The sequence below is a fragment of the Phocoena sinus genome, chromosome 16 (assembly GCF_008692025.1).
Source record: "Phocoena sinus isolate mPhoSin1 chromosome 16, mPhoSin1.pri, whole genome shotgun sequence".
In the NCBI taxonomy this organism is placed as follows: Eukaryota; Metazoa; Chordata; class Mammalia; order Artiodactyla; family Phocoenidae; genus Phocoena; species Phocoena sinus.
Genome location: NC_045778.1, coordinates 39,171,811 through 39,193,789, shown reverse-complemented (window position 1 = coordinate 39,193,789; position 21,979 = coordinate 39,171,811). Strand labels below are relative to the sequence as shown.

General features: G+C 36.5%; 1 protein-coding gene across 3 annotated transcripts in view; it reads right to left on the bottom strand.

The window, feature by feature from the left end:
• The window catches only part of ZFAND4 (zinc finger AN1-type containing 4), a 63,600-nt gene that overhangs the window by 17,460 nt on the left and 24,161 nt on the right, over window positions 1-21,979 (bottom strand). For all 3 annotated transcript variants that reach the window (XR_004346306.1, XM_032609083.1, XM_032609084.1), the window contains 4 exons: window positions 15,356-15,431; window positions 14,363-14,430; window positions 9,718-9,904; window positions 1,368-1,515 (listed from right to left, as the gene is read on the bottom strand). Coding sequence is in view for 2 of the 3 variants with exons in the window: in XM_032609083.1 (XP_032464974.1) it covers window positions 1,368-1,515; window positions 9,718-9,904; window positions 14,363-14,430; window positions 15,356-15,431 (479 nt within the window). In the remaining variant the exon portion in view is untranslated. The remainder of the gene's footprint in view (window positions 1-1,367; window positions 1,516-9,717; window positions 9,905-14,362; window positions 14,431-15,355; window positions 15,432-21,979) is intronic.

The following is a 21,979-nucleotide window of genomic DNA, read 5'->3' as shown; positions in this document are numbered from 1 at the left end:
AGAACAGTAAAAACTAATTCATGGTGACACATGTAAGAATAGTAGTTATTTCTGGGAGTAGGAAAAGGCAGGTATTGATGGGAAAGGTTACAAGGAAATCTGGAGAGAAATTTTAATTTTGAGTTATACCTATTTTAATTTGAGTTATACCTAACATGACTGTATAGAAATGTAAAAATTCATCAAGCTCTATTAAAGACTTGTGAATTTTATTTTATATACATATTACATTTCAATAAATAAAAAGTTATTAATGGAGTGAAAAGCAAAATAATAGAGTGGTGGTACATATATATGACAAAAAACATATCCAGAATATTAAAGATCTCCAAAAAAGTCAATAAGCAAAACACATACAGCCCAATTTTTAAAATGGGCCAAAGATCTGAACAGGCATTTTACAAAAAAGGATATCCAAATACCCAATAAATACATGAAAGGTGCTCAACTTCATTGATCAGAGAAATGCAAATTAAAGCCATAATGTAGGGCTTCCCTGGTGGCGCAGTGGTTAAGAACCCGCCTGCCAATGCAGGGGACACGGGTTGGAGCCCTGGTCCAGGAAGATCCCACATGCCGCAGAGCAACTAAGCCCGTGCGCCATAACTACTGAGCCTGTGCTCTAGAGCCCACGAGCCACAACTACTGAGCCTGCATGTCACAACTACTGAAGCCTGCACGCCTAGAGCCTGTGCTCCGCAGCAAGAGAAGCCATGCAACAAGAAGCCCACACACCTCAATGACGAGTAGCCCCCGCTCGCCACAACTAGAGAAAGCCCGCGTGCAACAACGAAGACCCAACGCAGCCAAAAATAAATAAATTTATTTATTTATTTATTAAGAAAAAAAAACATAATGTAATGCCACTACACACCAACCAGAAGGACAAAAATAAAAAAGAAGGACCATATCAAATACTGGTAAGAATGCATGAAAACTGCAACTCTCATTCACTATTGGACAGAATTCATTCAATTACTTTGGAAAACTGACAGTACCTAGTAAAGCTAAACATTCCTTATCAACATCCAGGTAGTAGAGATATCCATAATAAGTAAATATTAACAGCATTTTAAAAAGTAACTATTGCAAAATTAAGGTTAGGCTATCTTTTATTATCTTTCTTAGCTCTAGAACTATGACATTTTTTAAAATCATGAATTATTCTGAGTGCAGTATTATCACATTAAATACATTGCTGGCCTAAAAAAATCAATTCACTACATTTAATATCTCAATAAATAACTGAGGCCAGAAACTTGAAATGAATAATAGTTTATAAATCTTCTTTTTTCCACAATTACCAACAGACTCAATGCTGTGAGCCCTGCAAGGATATACTAGAGAAAGACCTGGCCAAGCTTCACCTTTTTGCTGAGATTCATGTTCTCCATCTTAGCCTTCAGCAGTTTCATCTTATTCATAGTTATTGAATTTTCAATTATCTGTTGCCCAGAAGGAGAAGGCTCAATTTCCTCATCTTCATCAGTATGCAAATTATACACAGAACCACCACTGCAAAGAAAATAATAATTACTATTGAAATGTACCTTATACCTGCCCAATGACTAAAAATATTTTAAATGCAATATAAACTATAGATGTTGCTAATGATAAAACGATAAATCCATCTTGTCAATGTAAATTCAAGGCAAATGTATTTCAAAAATATATTTTTTATGAGGAAAAAAAGTAAATGGGATAAATATTATGATCTAGCATTACTGAAAATCTAGTACAGCTGAGCTTTTCTGAAGTCAGTATACCATAAGTGAAGATCTTTTATGTTTGGAAATGTAACCAGACAGAATAGCACAGATTTTAAAATGACACCTTGGTCAAGTCATGACACAAATTATTAAACATGTAAAACATTCCAATTACTGATCAATCACAATAACATTTATTCATAACTTAACATTTATTATTTGGAGCCCCTTCTCTTTGACTACATAATGCCACAATATAATGCCATAATATAATGGCACTATCATATTATCCTCATATCTATTCTTATATGTCTATCTTTCCCCCTTATTCCCCCATATGTAAGCAAGTTGAAAGCAGATATTAATATTAGGCCTGGGACTTCCCTGATGGCTCAGTGGTTAAGAATCCGCCTGCCAATGCAGGGGACACAGGTTCGATCCCTGATTTGGGAAGATCCCACATGCTGCGGAGCAACTAAACCTGTGCACCACAACTACTGAGGCTGCGTGCCACAACTACTGAAGCCCATGCTCCTAGAGCCCATGCTCCACAACAAGATAAGCCACTGCAATGAGAAGCCTGCGCACTGCAGTGAAGAGTAGCCCCTGCTCACCACAACTAGAGAAAGCCCGCAGGCAGCAGTGAAGACCTAACACAGCCAAAAATAAATTTAAAAAATATGTATTAGGCTGTGTTCATCTTCCTAGTCTTAGCACCTGGCACAATGCTTGGCACACATTTAACAAACGTTTGCTGAACTGAACACAAACATAACTAAAATTTCATTCAGCTTTTTCAGTAATGGGAAAATTAAAATGGTACACAACCTCAGCATATTTGAAGAATGACTGAAATTTTCAATTGAGCATAAGAAACATGTGCACTGGTCACCGTGCCCAATTTACTGTATCTATGCTAAAGTAGTATGAGAATTAATAAGATTTCCTGTTCTATATGGTTGTAAGAAATGGAAACAATTTAAGATAACTTTAATAGGGCATATTCCATAACACTTCTGAAGGACATACTACCACCACACAAAGGTAAAGTAGAGAGTGGATAGCCCCATTCCTAAACTTTACATGGTGAAACTGGTGACATTCTGAAATCATGCGTTAATTACATCGCACAGCAGCCACAGGTATCAGGAGGAAGAATGGCGGAAATCGGTCTCCATAGCCAATTCAGTCCCTAGTGTTTGACTCGTGACTATCATTTCGATCTATTATAGATGCCTAGTATAATATGAAAATTGACACAATGGACACAACACTAAACTGACACTGCTACCATTTACTGAATGCCTACTCTGCCAGGCACTTTCCGCATATTATTTCTAACCCTCACAAAAACTACATAAGATGATATTATATCCCATTTTATAAATGAAGAACCTGCAGTTGAGAGAGGTTAAATGATTTTGTTCAAGACCAGAGAGCTAGTAAATGGTGCATCTAAGATTCAAATCCTCTGTCTGGTTCCAAAGTCTATTCTTTATACTACTTCCTGTTGCTTCCCCAGGCACCAAACAATAGACCTTACTGCGTCATACTTATGTATCCAAATTAATTAACAGAATTTATAGTATGTGAAGGCTCTCATCTTGAACTTAACTATACCTGAAAAGGAAGGTTGAGGTGAACATTTTTGCCAGTTCACCCTTGGAGTTGGAAGGAATGACTCAAGTATATTCTATTCTTGGTCACCTTATAATACTTTAACTTCAACTACTTCTCTGTTATGTCCCGTGGAATTTTAAATTTATCCATATTGAATACTAAAAGAGGTTTCTGACTCAACCTTCCTGTCATAAAAAACTGGTCCTTTACTATTTTCCCATAGATACCAGTGTGTGTGTGTGTGTGTGTGTGTGTGTGTGTATTTGTACGTTAAAAAGTACAATCATGATAAATATTTCATGGGCTGCATTTTAGAGGATAAAAAAACATTTTTAAATTCACCTAATTTGGGGACTTCCCTGGTGGCACAGTGGTTAAGACTCTGTGCTCCCAATGCAGGGGGCCCAGGTTCAATCCCTGGTCAGGGAACTAAATCCCACATGCATGCCACAACTAAGAGTTCCCATGCCACAACTAAGACTCAGTGCAACCAAATAAATAAACATTAAAAATATATATGTTTAAAAAAAATTCACCTAATTTTTTCAAAATACCACATTATTCTGTTTCCTCTCACAAAGCATAGATTCATGGGATCAGTTAGAAGCCAATCCCAATTTTTTTCTAAATGGAAAAATGTAACTAGACCAGGATAACACAGTAATTTATAAACTTAATCCAAGAATACCTTTATTTTTAAATATTCTAAATATTTTCTTGAATGCTATATTTAACTTTTCCTAAATCTTTTAACCTAATAATAGGATTAAAGAATAAGAGGTGGGGGGCTTCCCTGGTGGCACAGTGGTTGAGAGTCCACCTGCCAATGCAGGGGACACGGGTTCGTGCCCCGGTCTGGGAAGATCCCACATACCGCGAAGTGGCTAGGCCCGTGAGCCGTGGCCACTGAGCCTGCGTGTCCAGAGCCTGTGCTCCACAACGGGAGAGGCCACACAGTGAGAGGCCCGCGTACCACAAAAAAAAAAAAAAAAAAGAATAAGAGATGGGTAAATGTAATATTTATTCCAACAAGAATATTATTCACCCTGAAGCCAACTCCTTATGTAACTTTCACAGATAAGTTACCATTTAATTAAGTGTTGCAATGCCTCTTTTTATTTCTTCCCACTTAAAAAAGCAGTAAGGTAGCACAATTAACTAAAAAGATTTGAGACTAAAAATGATGACTGATACTAGATTTTGTATCAGAATGAATCAAATAATTCTGTTTCTTCTTAGAGCAAGAGTCAGCAAATTATGACCAAGGTCAAATTCAGTCCATCACTATTTTTTCTTAATAAATTTATTTATTTTATTTATTTATTTTTGACTGCGTAGGGTTTTTGTTGCTGTGCACAGCCTTTCTCTAGTTGTAGCGAGCAGGGGCTACTCTTCGTTGTGGTGCGCGGGCTTCTCATTGTGGTGGCTTCTCTTGTTGCAGAGCACGGGCTCTGGGCGTGCACACTTCAGTAGTTGTGGCTCGCAGGCTCAGTAGTTGTGGCTCGTGGGCTCTAGAGCGCAGGCTCAGGAGTTGTGGCGCACGGGCTTAGTTGCTCCACAGCATGTGGAATCTTCCCGGACCAGGGCTCGAACCCGTGTCCCCTGCATTGGCAGGCGGGTTCTTAACCACTGTGCCACCAGGGAAGCCCCCACCACTTATTTCTGATTGGCCACAAGCTAAGAATTGTTTTTACACTTTCAGATAGTTGAAAAAATCAAAATAATAATATTTCATAATGTGAAAATTATGTGAAATTCACATTTGTGTCCAATAAAGTTTTGCTGGAACACAGCCACACTCACTTGATCACATATTGCATGCACTGCATACTGCTCTTACACTACAATGGCAGAGTTGAGTAGATGCAAAAGAAATTGTATGTGGCTCTCTCATTGCTTTGTACTGTGGTTTAGCACACTATAAATCACAGTGGCACAGTCATAATCAACAACACTTCGATTACCATGTGTATCACTGTACAACGACATTTTATTACCAGTATGTACCCAACATGTCAAAATGAAGAGAAGAGTGGACTTCAAATGCTGCAGTATTAAAACACAGTACAGACTGGATCATTTTGCTATCAACTAAATAGCAAAATATGGTGTTTATTATACAATGACACTATAGCTATGCTAAAGAAAAACAACATATTTGGACATTATCAGACTAAGGACTCATCACAACATTCCCAACTTGCAGGAAAGCAATGGTCAGAAAAAGCAGAAAATTTTAAATGGAATATCTCATCGCAGTATAATTTCTTCACAAAAATAAATGAAAATGAGAGTGCAACCAAAAGAAGTTTCCGAGTGGCTTATTTACTAGCCAAACAAGGAAATGTTTACCAATTGTGAATTAATTAAGCCATTTTTGATCACAGCAGATGAAAAAATGTATCCAAAGAAAATAAACTTGTTTAAAGACTACTTCTTTGGCAAGAACAATTTCCAGAAAAGTTGAAAACACTGAAAGCAACATCAATAGTTAATTTAAAAATCAGGCAAATGATTTGGAGTCATTTTCCTTGGCTTTTGACAAGTCAAGACAAGCTAGATACTATTCAGTTGTTTTTGCTTATTCAGGGTATCAAAACCAAATTTGAAGTGACTGAAGAACTAGCCCCCATGTATTGTCTGCATGAAACAACTACATTTAAGAATATTTTCAAAGAAATTGCTAAAACACTAACAGTACAACTTGAAGTAAAATCTACAAGTGGGGGGCTTCCCTGGTGGCGCAGTGGTTGAGAGTCTGCCTGCCGATGAAGGGGACACGGGTTCGTGCCCTGGTCCGGGAAGATCCCACGTGCCGCGGAGTGGCTGGGCCCGTGAGCCATGGCCGCTGAACCTGCGCGTCCGGAGCCTGTGCTCCGCAACGGGAGAGGCCACAACAGTGAGAGGCCCGCGTACCGCAAAAAAAAAAAAAAAAATCTACAAGTGATGAAGCAAAAATATGTGTGGAACAGAAAAAACAAGGTTTTTAGGACAAATTTACAAAGCTAATGAAATGTAAGGTGTTTAAAACCTATGGTTACTCATTGTGCTATTCATCAGCAGGTAATCCTGCAGTAAATGTTTCAATCTATCATGTATTACTGAACTAACAGTGTCAATGGTAGACTTCATTTGTCTCATGGACTTAACCATTAGTTCAATGGCTTGGCAGTAGCAGCTTTATTGTGATTTTTTTCAGCTCAGGGCTGACACTGAATTTTTCTGAATGAGAAGAACCACTCGCAACTGCAAACATCCAATGCAGAATGCCTTTGGAAATTAGTTTGTGCTGTGTACTTGATAATGTTTCTTAGTGAATTCCACCTAAAATTACAAGGCAAAACAGTATTTACATGAGAAACTTACACTGCAGTAATGTCATACTGACAACTAGCATTACTTGGAATCACATGTAATATCATGCTTTCAAAAGTTAAAAACAAAGCGAGATCTCCATTCCCACACAAATTTGCAGCAGTCATACTTTCCAAATTCAAATTACACTCCCAGCAGCGTTTTCATACCTCACTGCAAGTTAAATGAAATCTGCGTATTTCAAAATCTATTTAAATGTGCAATTGAGAAGCTCCACCTATGTTCAATTGGAAGTGACTGATCTGCAACATAATGAAATGCTAAAGGCAAACAGCAAGGGAAGACTCTAACAGAATTCTATAAATGCCTTCCAAGTGATGAATATGCTCAATTAAAATCATATGCTCATGAACTGCTCTCATTATTTGGCAAGTACTTATCTGTGTGAAATGAAATTTTCAAAGATAACGTACATAAAATCTCATTCCAGATCAATATTAACAAGTGAACTTTTACAACTGATTCTGCAAATTTGATAGGCAACACTAGCTTTCAACACCTTAACTAAACTATTACTCCCACACAAAAGAATTCCATTCTTCTCGTCAGTAGACCTGAATTACATACACACGCATGCGCACACACACACACACACACACACACACACACACACACACTATTCTTCTTATATTTTGAATTTTGTCTGTAAAAATTTTGTGAAAATTTGTTTTCTCTTGTTATATAAGTACTTACATGGTATCCTTAGTTGTATCTCTTGGCCTGGAAACCCTGAAATAGTTACTATCTGGCCCTTTACAGAAAAAGTTTGCTGCCCTCTATTGTGGAGTAAGAAAGCCTCTCCTAGAATAGGCAAGATAAGGAATGACCAGAAAAGGTTTTCTTCTCTGCTTCCTCATCCACCCTATCCCTTCTCCAATTCTGGTAAGTGAATAGAAAGGAAAAGAAAAATAAAAAATATCTTAAGAGGAACAATAATAATACAATTTTAACTGAAATCCATAACAACATTTGTATTATGTCTTAAACACAAATAGAAGTTGACTGGGGAAAAACTGGGGTAAAAGGAGTAAATGATGTTTTAAGCAAAGGAAAAAAGATGTAAAAACACATGGCATAATTAAAGAGACCTGTAAAAATGATGATAACAGGTTTTGAAGGGCCTTCCATGCTAAGCTACAGAGCTTAGATTTTCTCCTTTAGGAAAGGAGAGCTAAAAGAGGATTTCCTAAGGAAGAAAACCAAAACAACAGCTAACTGGCACATGGAGAGACTGGTATAAAGAAATTCTACTCATGGTCTAAGTGAGAGACCCTGGATTAAAGCTGCAGCCCTCACTGGTCCCTCTTCTCTACTTTTAGCCCATATGTTTAAGGCATGTTAGCAATGCTAACCAGAGCCTGACACGTAGAGTCAACAGTCAACGCCCATTTGTCACATCTGCTCTCTGGCCCCAAAGAATGAGTATAATCTCTCTTCCACATAACACTCTGAGGTGAGGCAGAATCCTAAAGGAATCCCCAGGATTCCCAATTCCTGGTGCTCACTCCCTGTATACTCTCCTAGCCTTGAATTTGGGCATGACCTATGACTTGCTTCTATCCAACAGAATATGGCAAAAGTAAAGGGATTTTCAGATGTAAATTAGGCCCCAAATCAGTTGATTTTGAGTTAATCAAAAGAGAACTGAGGGAAGCTTCTACCCAATAGCCAGTAAAAGAACCAGGGCCCTCAGTCATATGACTGTCAGGAAATGAATTATGCCAGCAAAGTGAATGAGCTTAAAAGTAGTTTCTCTTCCCCAATCAAGCCTCCAGGTAAGAGTACAACTTTGCCAACACCTTGACTGCAGCTCTGTGGGAACCTGAGCAGAGCACCTGGCTAAACTGTGCCTAGACTCCCAATGCATAGAAACTGATTTCCAGACTACAAGTTACTTTTTGTATGAACAGTATTGCAACTAGGTTTTTATGCTGTGGAATTAAATTTAGTTATCTGTAATACCTTTCCTTCCTTTGTCTGCCTGTCCTACTCCTCTTTTAAGGTCACTTTTTCTCAGAGGTTGTCCCTAACTCCCCGCCTTTCATGCAAAATGAAGGCCTTCTTATCTGCTTTTCCAGAGATGTTGATGTCTTTTTATAACAACTGCCAAAATTATATTATAGATACTATTTATAGCAGATTGCATGCTCCATGAAGGGAGGGAATATAATCTTTATAACCTAGTGCCTAGTATAAAGACTGACTATAAAAGTTCAGTAAATTTTTAGTAAATGTTTTAAAGTGAAAGGAGGTAAAGAATCATAGTAAGGCAGAGTGCACAGAAACTTGAAGGTTACCTTGTCCAATTTACTAAGTGTTCTATTGCCTAGCTAAGCACCTTTAAGTTGTTTCCTTCTGATTTTAGAATATAACAACTCTTCTTCCTCTTTTCTTTTAAGGATTATATGTCTTGTTATTTTTTATTTATTTATTTGGGGGGGGGGGCCTCACTGTGCAGCTTGTGGGATCTTAGTTTCTCGACCAGGGACTGAATCCAGGCCCTTGGCAGTGAGAGCGCGGAGTCCTAACCACTGGACAGCCAGGGAATTTCCCCTCCTCCTTTTATACAGTAGGAAAACAAGACGAGAGAAGTAAAGAGATTTATCCATCTTTAAGCAGCAGAGTTAAATTTTGGAAAAAAAGAGCAACTTTAGGCTTAACCCTTTCTATTATGCCACAGTTGTATAATAACACACTATTGTAACAAGACTCTATAATCTAGTAGGCATCTTAGACTTTCATAAAGTGACAGAAATAAATATTTTTTACAAAAAATCCTACTCCATAGAGAAATTTCAGTTTTAGAAATTACTCATATCAATCATACGAAGGACAATTTCAGAATTATATAATTGAGGTGGGGTGGTGGAAAAGGGGAGAATGAATAAAATTTAGTTAGTCTTGTGAATATCATAAGATTATTTTGACAACACAAGGTAAACATAAGGTTTATGGGTGTATCATACAATGTTCTCCTTTTCTTAGTGAGACATGCAAATGAAAACCTATTTACCTTAAAGATTCAGATAATGGTGTTAAAGTGCCATCTCCCCTGTCTACTACACGAAAGAAGTTCAACTGATCTCCTTCTCGGTATACCAGAAATGTAACTTGTTTGTTGCAGGAGGCCTTCTCCCAGACCTCATCTCGACTGGAATCCATGTACTCAGCCATCTCCCTAAGTGGATCTTCCATAGGAACTACAAATGGAAAAATTGATAAACAAGCTTTCAATTTATATCAAGTTTAATGCATCTTGGTACACTGTCAGGATATAAGGTGCTGAATTTGAACAACAACCCTATGCATACAATACATATACATTACATTCTTCAAATAAGTTTCTGGTCTTTTTATAGTTAATACAGCATTTTCTATGTTGTATTAATATGAAAGAAATGAAATGATTATGTTGTTATGTACAAAGACAGGGTTTAACCAAATACATGAGGTTTTTCCTGTGTCACTGGAGAGAATATTTGTTGACTGTATGACATAACTATCTATAACTATTTTCACTTTACACCTTCCACTCCCTCTATTTTCCAATATTGGTTCCAACAATCAATAATTAAAAAGCAATGTAAATTCCACTTACTTTAGATTAAAAAAACAAACACACACACAATTGGGGAACATATATTAGAAATTAGAAGTGAATCCCTTTTTTTTTTCTGGTTTTATATAAAGGCTGATTCTTCTTAGAATTGTTTCTTGACATGAAGATAGGCAATTAAAAGTACACGGTAGGGCTTCCCTGGTGGCGCAGTGGTTGAGAGTCCGCCTGCTGATGCAGGGGACATAGGTTCGTGCCCCGGTCTGGGAAGCTCCCACATGCCGCGGAGCGGCTGGGCCCATGAGCCATGGCCGCTGAGCCTGCACGTCCGGAGCCTGTGCTCCGCAACAGGAGAGGCCACAGCAGTGAGAGGCCCGCATACCGCAAAAAAAAAAAGTACACGGTAACCCAGGACACAAGGGGGTCCCTTAGTGTGCTAAAACTGCTAGGTGTGTAATGATCAGTATGTTGTTTCTTGAAAGCATCCTCCCAGGACCCCACTTGTCCTGGTATGTATCTATGTGTCTAGTCAGAGCACGTGGCTCTAGCGGCCTGGCGCTGTCGTCAGGTTTGAATGACACTGCACAGCCATCACCTCAACCCACTCTCATCCATAGCAGCCACAGACAGATTCTGCTCCTGTGGTGGGGACAAGCCTCAAGAGACTGTTAGCTCACAGCCTGAATGTTCTAAACGCCCCTGAACCTCAGATCAGGGAGTCTAAGCAATGGCTAAGGGAAAAAATGTTCGCTCCCAAAGACGTTTTCATGTCAAGCTGCAGAAACATTTGTTCTTTCTTAAAAGAGGCAACAATTTCTCAGACTCTATAACTTTCATTCAAGTAGCTCATTTATTAACAGAATAACAGTGCTGAACTGTTATCTGAACCTGTCAAAAAGTTACAGCAATAATAAATATTAAACTCTGAAAGTAATGAGGTAAAAACACTGAAGATGTTCCCATATCCTAAATTCAATTCCATCTCTACTAAAACACAAAAACTTCAGAAACATAATAAGATTTACCTTGTTTTACAAAAATAGTTGGATGTTTTGATAGGCTCTTTCATAGGCACAAGATGTGTAAATATTAAAGGACATTTTAAAAACAGGTCCTTGCCATTTTAAGTTTATGCTACATTTTCCAAATTACATTAATAAGAAGCAAAAACTATGCTACCAGCATTACTAAAACCACATGAAAGTCTTGTTTAAACCAAGAGAGTGTGCCTTAATTAGGGAGGCACTGGCATTGAATATGTGTATGCACCTATGTGTATGTATGCAACACCCCTTTTCATAATAGAACAATCATTCAGATTTCATCAGGTATAAAGCATTATGTATATAGTTTAGGATAAAATTTAATTTTAGAAAGGAAAGCTTTTTTTTTTCTTTTTGGTCACGCCACACAGCTTGCGGGATCTTAGTTCCCTGGCCAGGGATGGAACTTGTGCCTGATGCAGTCGAAGTGCAGAGTCCTAAACACTGGACCACCAGGGAATTCCCAGGAAAGTATTTTCCATGTTGTTCTGATAATGATTAATTCAAAAACAATTTTAAAAGCTAAATATTACTGGAGTTCACACAATAAAGATATTTTCTAAACCATAATTTTCAAGTAAGACTAAATATTGGGTTGGCCAAAAAGTTCATTCGTATTTTTCTGTGAAACGAACTTTTTGGCCAACCCGATAGCTAAAAAATAAGGTTTCTGAAATACATTATGGAGAATTTCTAGATCTGGGTACAGTTTTTCTTTTTCACAAAGTTTTCATTGATGTAAGGTAGACAACAGCTACATTTTCATTTTAAAAGTTGATTCAATAAAGGCATAATTATTAAGAACTTAGTCTAAAATATTAAAAAAAGACAAGTTTTAGGTACTGATTCTTCAATTTACAAACGAGGCACAGGAAGTTGTAGGGAAAAAAGTATTACAAAGCTTCAACTACCGAAGGGTAATGATGCCTTCCACTTTCATTTTGTTTTAAGTTAAAAAAATACATGTATTTTTAACTCAGAATCTGTGTACTTATCCTCATAAACATATTTTTAGTCCTAGTAAAAGAAGTAGGTGCCTGATAAAACATTCTGTTTAAAGACAATACTATACACAAATAACAAACTTTGAAAACTATAATACAATGGAATTCACATGTCATTAAATTAGCATCTTATAACGGCTCAGTAAACACATTAGGGTTCTTCTACTACCCTCAGAATGGCTACTATAAACATCATTTAATATTACATGGGACAATTTCATAGGTCCAACTAATAGAAAGTCCCTGATATTACGAATCTAGTTAATCAGCTCTAACATTATTATCTTTGTTTTTTTCTAACTTATCCAAAACAGTTCAACAGCCAAAGTAACATATCTCACAAAATCCTCTTGAAATAGCTAGGAAATAGATGGTGATAACCCTATTTTCTAATCAAAATTATGAAGCACGGAGATGAAATCTGACTTGTGGAAGAAGTATAAGCCATGAGTGGAATCAGTACTCAACATTCAATTTTCTGGTTAGTGAAGGATCAAACAAATACAAAGGCCTTCCCCCAGACGAGGCCCACAGAGCAGGACTACTCTGAGAAATCTAAGCATGCCACTACTCTGTGGGGATCCATCTGATATACCTGAATCAGGGACAAACGTGAACACTCCCAGTTCTTCCCATGCTTAGAACTTTCTTGTTAATCAAGTCTCTGTTCACATCATCATCTCCAAGGGCTCTTCCACAATTGTCCTCCTACTACCCTACTTCTACGGACTCTGTCATGCTACCCTATTCCCTCCAGCACTTACAGCTGCTTAAAGTAACATCAATTCTTCACATGTTTATTGTGGACACTGTGATGAAGCAGGAACTTCTTCTCCCATGAAATACTGCATTGAACATCTAGTAGATGTTCAAAATGTGTTTGCTGAATGTCTCTTTCAGAGACCACCCACATTCTGAAAAAAAGGCTTCAACAGGACTATGATAATACCTATAAAACCCAAATGCATCACAAACCAGGCTAAGAGGTATCTTTGGAATTTCCTACAGCAATCATTACCCCAGGAGTTGAAGACTCAGTGGATTAAAAAAGCAACAAGACCAGTAAAATGAACCTAAACACAATGATAACAACGTAATACTTGTACTATGCCATCCCACTGCCCTTCCCTATACTGGTGAGGTTTATATTTAAATCTCTTTGGACTGAATCAGGAATCATGAGATATTCTGGAATATGAGCTCCTGCCCCTCATTTAGGCTTTAAAAAACAATGCTAGGGCTTCCCTGGTGGCGCAGTGGTTGAGAGTCCGCCTGCCGATGAGATGAAGGGGACAAGGGTTCGTGCCCTGGTACGGGAAGATCCCACATGCCGCGGAGCGGCTGGGCCCGTGAGCCATGGCCGCTGAGCCTGTGCGTCCGGAGCCTGTGCTCTGCAACGGGAGAGGCCACGACACTGACAGGCCCGCGTACCGCAAAAACAAAACAAAACAACAAAAAAAAAAATGCTGAAGGACCTACTATATAGCACAGGGAGCTATACTCAATATTTTATAATAACCTATAAGGGAAAAGAATCTGAAATAAATATATATATTCATATATATGTATAACTGAATCACTTTACTGTAAACCTGAAACTAACACAACATTGTAAATCAACTATACTTCAATAAAAATAAAATAAAATTTTTAAAAATAAAATAAAAAAAGAACAATGGGGCTTCCCTGGTGGCGCAGTGGTTGAGAGTCCGCCTGCCGATGCAGGGGACGCGGGTTCGTGCCCCGGTCTGGGAAGATCCCACGTGCCGCGGAGCGGCTGGGCCCGTGAGCCATGGCCGCTGGGCCTGCGCGTCCGGAGCCTGTCCTCCGCAGCGGGAGAGGCCACAACAGTGAGAGGCCCGCGTAACGCATAAAAAAAAAAAAAAAAAAAAAAAAAAAAAAAAAAAACAATGCTGAGAGAAACAACGAGGTTCTTCTAAGACCTAATAGCAGAAAGAGAACCTGGATAAAACCTGAGGCTATAAAAACACCACCTGGCTTGAAGATTATTATTGTCAAATTGCTTTAATATACATAATTTTAACACATGCCTACCTCTTCTAGTATTTATAGGTCCACCACGCATAGCCAAAACCAGCTTCAAGGTACAACCTTCTGAAATGCTGTGGATAATTAACACAAAAATAAACCACAATCATCAAAATACATTCAGTGTTAAATATACACATAATTATGTGCTGGTTTATCACAGTGCCTACTCTCTAAAAGATAAAAAAAAAAGATATAGCAATGTGCATAAATATAAAATGTTAACTTATTTACTTGCATAAATAATGAAAACATGAAGAAGTTCTCATAAGCCTTAAATATGACATGAATAAAAGTATGAAAAGGACCTCTGTGGTTTAGCCTCTTCATTTCACATGTCAGGCCCTAAGAAGAAAAGAAGCTTGTTCAAGACCCAAAGTGTTAGAAATATCAGATCTATTTAATAAAATAAAACAATAGAAGAATAACAAATCTACAAGATCTCCCAACTCCCAGTGTGCTCCCAGATATTCCACATGGCCTCTGACCCTTTATTTTAAGGAAAGAATGAAGAACTATGTGAGAGAAGGGAGAAAGACAAAAGGTCTGATGGTGTATCTACAATCGCTGATGCACACAGTGTCACTTAGTATCGCATTAGGAGGGCCTAAGAAAAATGAAAGTCTTGGTGAAGAGCAATACTCTCTGACCCAGTACTCTTGTGAAAATGGAAAGAAAAGGAAGGTAGCCAGATGGGAATGAGTCAATATTCAAAGAAAGGAGCAAAGAAGGCAAGATAAGAAGAGGAAGTCTAAAAAGGCAGGGGTAAGTAGCTTGGCGTGAATAATGAAAAGGTAAAACAAAGAATCAGAGGACAAAGATCAGGTAGCATGGGTACTGAGCCAACACATCTTAAAGTTCAGGATTTACACTAAAATCTAGGGATAAAAATTATTCAGAAGAAGAAGAGACATGATTCAAGGATTCAGGAGAAAAACACTGGTATATGGATCATAATTCTGAGCGTCTGTAAGATATCTGATATGCAGTTACACTCACTTGTAATCATTCAAGCAATAATCATCTTCAAGTTCCATGTTATTCCAAATTAAGTGCTGCTGACAGATGGGAATACCTTAGGGGAAGGTTATAAAAAAATTGGTTAAAAATTCAATAGTATCTTGGAAAGAGTATGATACAAACCAATTTTATCAAAGAAATAATAATAAATTAAACACAATTCTAAATTGAATGCTAGATGCTTAACTAAACTATACAGAATCATAGGTAAAAGGCGTAGCTAAAAGTAGATATGATCCAATCCACTCACTAGAAAAGAACAGTATGTTTCAGTAACTCTCTGGCCTTGAAACAAAGTATAAAATTAGGCAGCCCTTTAAAAAGATACCTTGAAATGAGCCCTGAAGAGTTTAAGATCTAACACCTAGAAGACAGTTCTCAATACTGCAAAGTACAGCCTTCATTCAGTTATATTCAGCATTAAAAGTGTATTATGAGTGGAGGGTGAGCAAAATGGGTAAAAGGGATTAAAAATGTACAAACTCCCAGCTATAAAATAAGCAAGTCATGGGGATATAATGTACAACATGGAGACTATGGTTAATAATATTGTGTTGTAAAAAAAAAAAAAATAATAATAATATTGTGTTGTATATCTGAAAGTTGCTAAAAGAGATCTTAAAAGTTTTCATCATAAGAAAACAAAATTTTGTAACTATGTATGGTGATGGATGTTGACTATTAACTAGACTTACTGCATTGATCATTTTGCAATACAGCAGTCCCTTGGTATCCGAGGGGTATTGGTTCCAGGTCCCCTGCAAATACCAAAATCCACGGATGCTCAAGTACCTTATACAAAATGACATAGCATTTATTTGCACATAACCTATACTCACCCTCCTGTATACTTTAAATCATCTCTAGATTACTTGTAATACTTAATACAAAGTAAACACTATGTAAATATTTGCCAGCGTGATGTAAATTCAAGTTTTGCTTTTTGGAACTTTCTGGATTTTTTTTTCCCCAATAATTTCGATCTACAGTTGGTTAAATCCTCAGATGCAGAACCAGAGGATACATAGGGCCAACTTTATATACAAATATCAAATCATTATGTTGTACCCCAGAATTAATATGTCAATTAAATCTAAATTTAAAAATATATGGAACATTTAATTTAGCTTATTTGCCCCTAAAATTTTGTATTCTAAAAGTCTGTTCCCAGAATAACATGTCCACAAGGAATAATGACTGTTTATATGTGAGTTTATCTAGTGATTCAGATAGCATCTTTCATATTCTTCCAAATGGAAAAGTCAATAATCCTGAAACAGGGCACAGAATATAATTTCCCATAAAACATTAATATATTAGAAAATTCCTCCCACCCTAATGTTTGAATGTGATTATAGTCCATAACTGCATATTGACATACTTTTTTGCAGAGTCTGAACACAAAAGAATAATTCAATCTTTAATAAAAAGTATATTATGGGCAATTTTCAATACTGAAAGTTATGGTCTACAAGACAGTTTCTTTGCATTTCTGTGATGTTAAAGGAATGTTAAGGCAGATTCCATACTGCAGCATAAACTTTTTTTTTTTTTTTTTTTTGCAAACTGCACATTTGAATGCCCAAAGACTACTAGCCAGAGAGTGAGCATTATCTACTCAATAGAACATTTAATGGCTACAGATACTGATGTTGATGAATATCTTTTTCAGGTATCTCACATACTGCCTTCTCAAATTACTTTTGCTTGTGATACTATAAAATAAGTTAACTAGAATAATAGCAGTAAGTGCTGTATGTGTTAGCGTTTATTATTATAAGCCAGGCACTGTTATAAATGCTTGACATGTATTACCATAATTTAACTGCAACAATAGTAATCTTGTGAAGCAGGCGTCACCATCATGCTTATTTCACAGATAAAACTGAAGCACTGAGAGATTAAGTGACATCCAGAGAATATGTGAATTAGAAATGTAAAGCCCCAGCAGGCTAACTCCAGAGACTGCACTCAACCTTTATGCTAATCAGTCTCTAGAAAATTAGTCTCCATAAAGCAAAAGTAGCTGTCTAGGTGTATGTTTAAGTAGTGTTGCCTGTTAGTAGACCTGAATGTCTACTAAACGTTCACCAAATATTCCAAAAGATCATCATGGAAGACAGCCCACATGGGCTGAGGAGGTGGATATACATATATCTCCCAAATAGGAACAGTTCACTTTTTTTTCTTCCAGTTAAAAAAGAATGCCAGTAAGGAAAGGCTTTTAACCTAGAAATTATTTCACATTAAAAGTATTTTAATATTAAAAAAATTTTAATACGCTCTGGTCATATTTTCAATCAAAATTACAGGATTTCACCAGGATAACTAAATAAAGCAATTTGGGTAGGTAATACCATTATTTACATTCAACCAATATTGTACAGTCTTATTGCATTAAAAAAAACCTTTAGAACTGGATTAAAGACAACATAACAACACTGCTGAGATTAACTCCTGTAATCACTTTTAATAGACTTAGCTATCAGTTAGCAGGCTAAAACAATAGAAGGTTGACAGGCAAAACAGGGTGGCAAGAATCATCCAAGGATGAGCTGTGGTCCTGATGCCCACCTGAGTTGCTGGATGACCTTAAGGAAGTCATCACCTCTGTGAGCCTTAGCATCCTCACTTGCACAATAGAAAAGACTAGGGTTCTTTCTACCAAGAATACTTTTGGAATCTCAAATATACAAAGCAAATCAACTTTCCTTTAAGATAGGGTTGCCAGATTTAGCAAATAGAAATCTGGCAACCCTATTTAAGAATGGTCCTTTGCCTTTAAACCTCAATGCTTATTTCTTATAACTACATCCAGAAAAATTAATTCCTATTAAACAAACATGTCTTCCCAAAGGATATATTACATATATACAGATTTTTCTATTAAATGTTTTAAAAACTTTTTAAAAATTCAAATATTATAAAAATAGCAACTTATGAAAAAAGACAACACAGAAATATACAAAAGAAAATTAAAACTACATGTAATCCTAAGTCCAGTAAAATCTATTTTCAATATTTGGGGTACACTTCCTTTAAAAACTTATTTTTTTAATAAAATGGGAACATACTTTAAGCTGTTTTATAAACTATTTCACTTAATATATTGTATACATCTTTCACATCAATAAATGAAAATATACATTGTATGCAATGACTGGATGGTGCTCCAATATATGTTTCTGTCATAATTTATTTACCCAGTCCCCTACTAAGATATATTTTCAGCTATCCAATTTTTTACTACTACAAACAAAGCCGTGATAAGTGATATATGAGTGTACATGTATTTGCAAATATACGTGTGTGTGTGTGTGTGTGTGTGTGTGTGTGTGTGTGTGTGTGTTGTCTGTGTATCTTAGTCTGCCTGGGCTGCCATAACAAAAACACCACAGACTGGGTGGCTTAAACAACAGAAATTTATTTTTTCACAGTTCTGGAGGCTGGGAAATCCAAGATCAAAGCACCAGTTTCATTCTGAGACCTCTTCTCTTAGCTTATAGATGACCAACATTTTCCTGTGTGCTCACATGATTTTTTCTTTATGAGTGTGCAGAGAAAAGAGAAGAATTCCCAGGTGTCTCTTCTTCAAAGGGCACTTACAACCTCATCTAATCCTAATAATGACTCAAACATGTTTCCTGTGTCTTTTTTTAGAATTTTCACACAGATACATGTATGTTTGAGACCATGTTCATATCTACATTTAGAAAATAAAACAGAATCAACAGGACTGATGGATAATTAAAGACAATGGTGGGCCATAGCTCCCATCTCCCAATATTTCCTCCCAAAACAATACAGAACAGTAAGAAGGGAAATGAATCTACACAGAAACTATGTCCTTAGCCCTCATAACTTGAAGACAGAGAATGTCTAAACTTCAAAAGAACTGGAAATAAAAAGGGGCAATTGCTCTATCCTAGCGTGGGAAATCTCATGCTCCTGTCCCTGCAGGGCTGATCAAGAAAAACTTTGGAGAAGTTTGGAGAGGGAAGGTAGTGCAGTATACAAGTTCAATATAAAACCATCACAAGGAAGAAGGCAATTCTAAGTCTCAAAAGTCTACAAAAAGGACTCAGACCAGAATACTGACTGCAAGTAATGGACTTTAAAGCCAAGCAATTTGAAGGAACTTCTGTAGGAGGCAAAAAGCAAAAGAGGAAGAGCATCCGTAGTAATTCAGTGTTCAGGGGGAAAAGGAACAAGGGGTAAAAAGTTAAGAGTCCTGCAAGACAAAAGATAACAACAAAATTGGAGGAATCACGACTGCCCCACTCCCCACCATCACCACAAAACAGACATAAAACATATGTGAAAATATCTGGACATTACTAAACTGGCATAGCAGCATTAAACAGAATCCATAAAACACCCGAACACCACAAAAATCAACAGGAGGAAAAAAATAACAAACCCATAGAGAGTTAATAGCAAAAATTTAAAAACAAAATTCCACACCTATCAACCGAGGCAAATTTTACCCAGAAAAATAACCATGAAGCAAAAGAAAACTATAAGGTCACACCCTAAACAGAGTTAAACATACTTAAAGCATTTGAAGTATTCAACAGTCTGACTCAGAAATTTAAAAATTAAGAACAAAAAAAGTCCAAAAAGGTGGGGGGGGTATGAAAAAGACTGCTGACTGAACTCAGAAAAGAAATGGAGGAAAAAGACAAAATTACCACAAAAATAAAGAATAAACTGCAAGATACCAAGAGATAATATACTCAACCACATACTCAGTAAAGGACAAGCCAGGAAAATAAGCAAGAGTATGAAAATGACATAAAGAAAGAAGTAAGAAGGGTTAGAGTGAAAGTAGTGGAAATGGAAGACAGGCCAAGAATAATATTCATATTATCAAAGCCCCTAAAAAATGGAACAGAACTAATTCTTAGAAATATAATCCTGGAAAACTTCCAGAAATCGAAGACCTGAATCTATACATTGAAAGGACCTGCTAGGTACCTGGGAAAATTAACCCAGAACTATTGTGCCCAAGACATATCTGAGTAATAAATTTATTTCAATGACAAAGATAAAATCCCCAACAGTTACCTGAAAAAATAAATCAAATAACTTATAAGGCAAAATAATTAGACCAGACTCAACAACAAGAAAACAATCTGATTTTTAAATGTTTTTTGAATAGACATTTCCCCAAAGAAGACATACAGATGACCAATAAGAATATGAAAAGATGGTCAACATCACTAATCATCAGCGAAATGCAAATCAAAACCACCTTAAGATACCACACCCAAGAGGTTGTCCACTATCAAACTCAGAAAATAACAAGTGTTGGTGAGGATGTAGAGCAACTGGAACGCTGTGCCCTATTGGTGGGAATATAAAACTGTGCAGCCAAAATGGAAAACAGCATGAAGTCTCCTCAAAACATTAAAAATAGTATTACCATATGATCCAGTAATTCTACTTCTGGGTGTTTATTCAAAAGAAATCAGGATCTGGAAGAGATATCTGCATGTTCATGTTCATTACAGCTTTATTCATAATAGCCAAGAAATGGAAGTAACCTAAAATATTTATTGACAGATGAATGGTTAAAGAAAATGTGTCATAAACATGTAATGGAGTATTATTCAACATTAAAAAAGAAGGAAATCCTGCCACATGCTACAACATGAATGAACCTTGAAGACACTATGCTAAGTGAAATAAACCAGAAAAGGAGAGAGTGTGGCGATCCTGATTACCAAAGTATAATTCACAACCCAAAGCATCAAATGTGACAATGAGGGATATTTTTTAATGTTAAAGTTCATAATGAAGATGTAACAGTTATGGATATTCTTATGTATCAAATAACACAAGTAACCACCTTTATAAAACAAAAACTATAGAAGATGCAGAGGGACATAAAGAAAAACACAATAATAAGAGACGTTAATATACCTTTTAGTACAAGACAGATCAAGCATGAAAAAATACATAAAGATAAGCCAACTGAACAAAATAATCAGTGAGACATGTTTATTGTTCCTAGATGATAATAATACACATACTCAAAGGTCCACGGCACATACACAAAAACTGATCATATATTAGGTCAAAAAGAAAACAATGCTTTCCATAAAATGGAAATATTACAAACAACACTCTTTGCAATGCAATAAAACTAAAGACTACTAAAAAAACCAAAAAAAAAGGCAATTAATAAATCAAAATCCTAGTTTTTAAAAAATGTTGACAAAGTAGACAAACTACAAGCTAAATGTATTAAAAGGAAAAAAAGGGAAGGGAATCACAAATATACAAAAATAAGAAATAGCAAGGGGATAACTTCCTAAGGAACAACAGATTAACAAAATTGATGCCATGAAAGTTAGAAAGCTTGAACAGATCAATTTCCATAGAAGAACTAGAGAATGCTGTTCAGGAATCCCCCACCACACACACACACACAATAAAAAGCACCAAGCCAAATGGATTTACAGGAATTTATGAAACCTTTAAAGGCAAAATAAACCCTATGATCCACATATTTTTCCAGAGCACTGAAAGGAATAAAAACATCCTAATTTCTTAAAATAAATGAAAATATGCTAATTTCTTTTAGGAAGTAAGGATAGG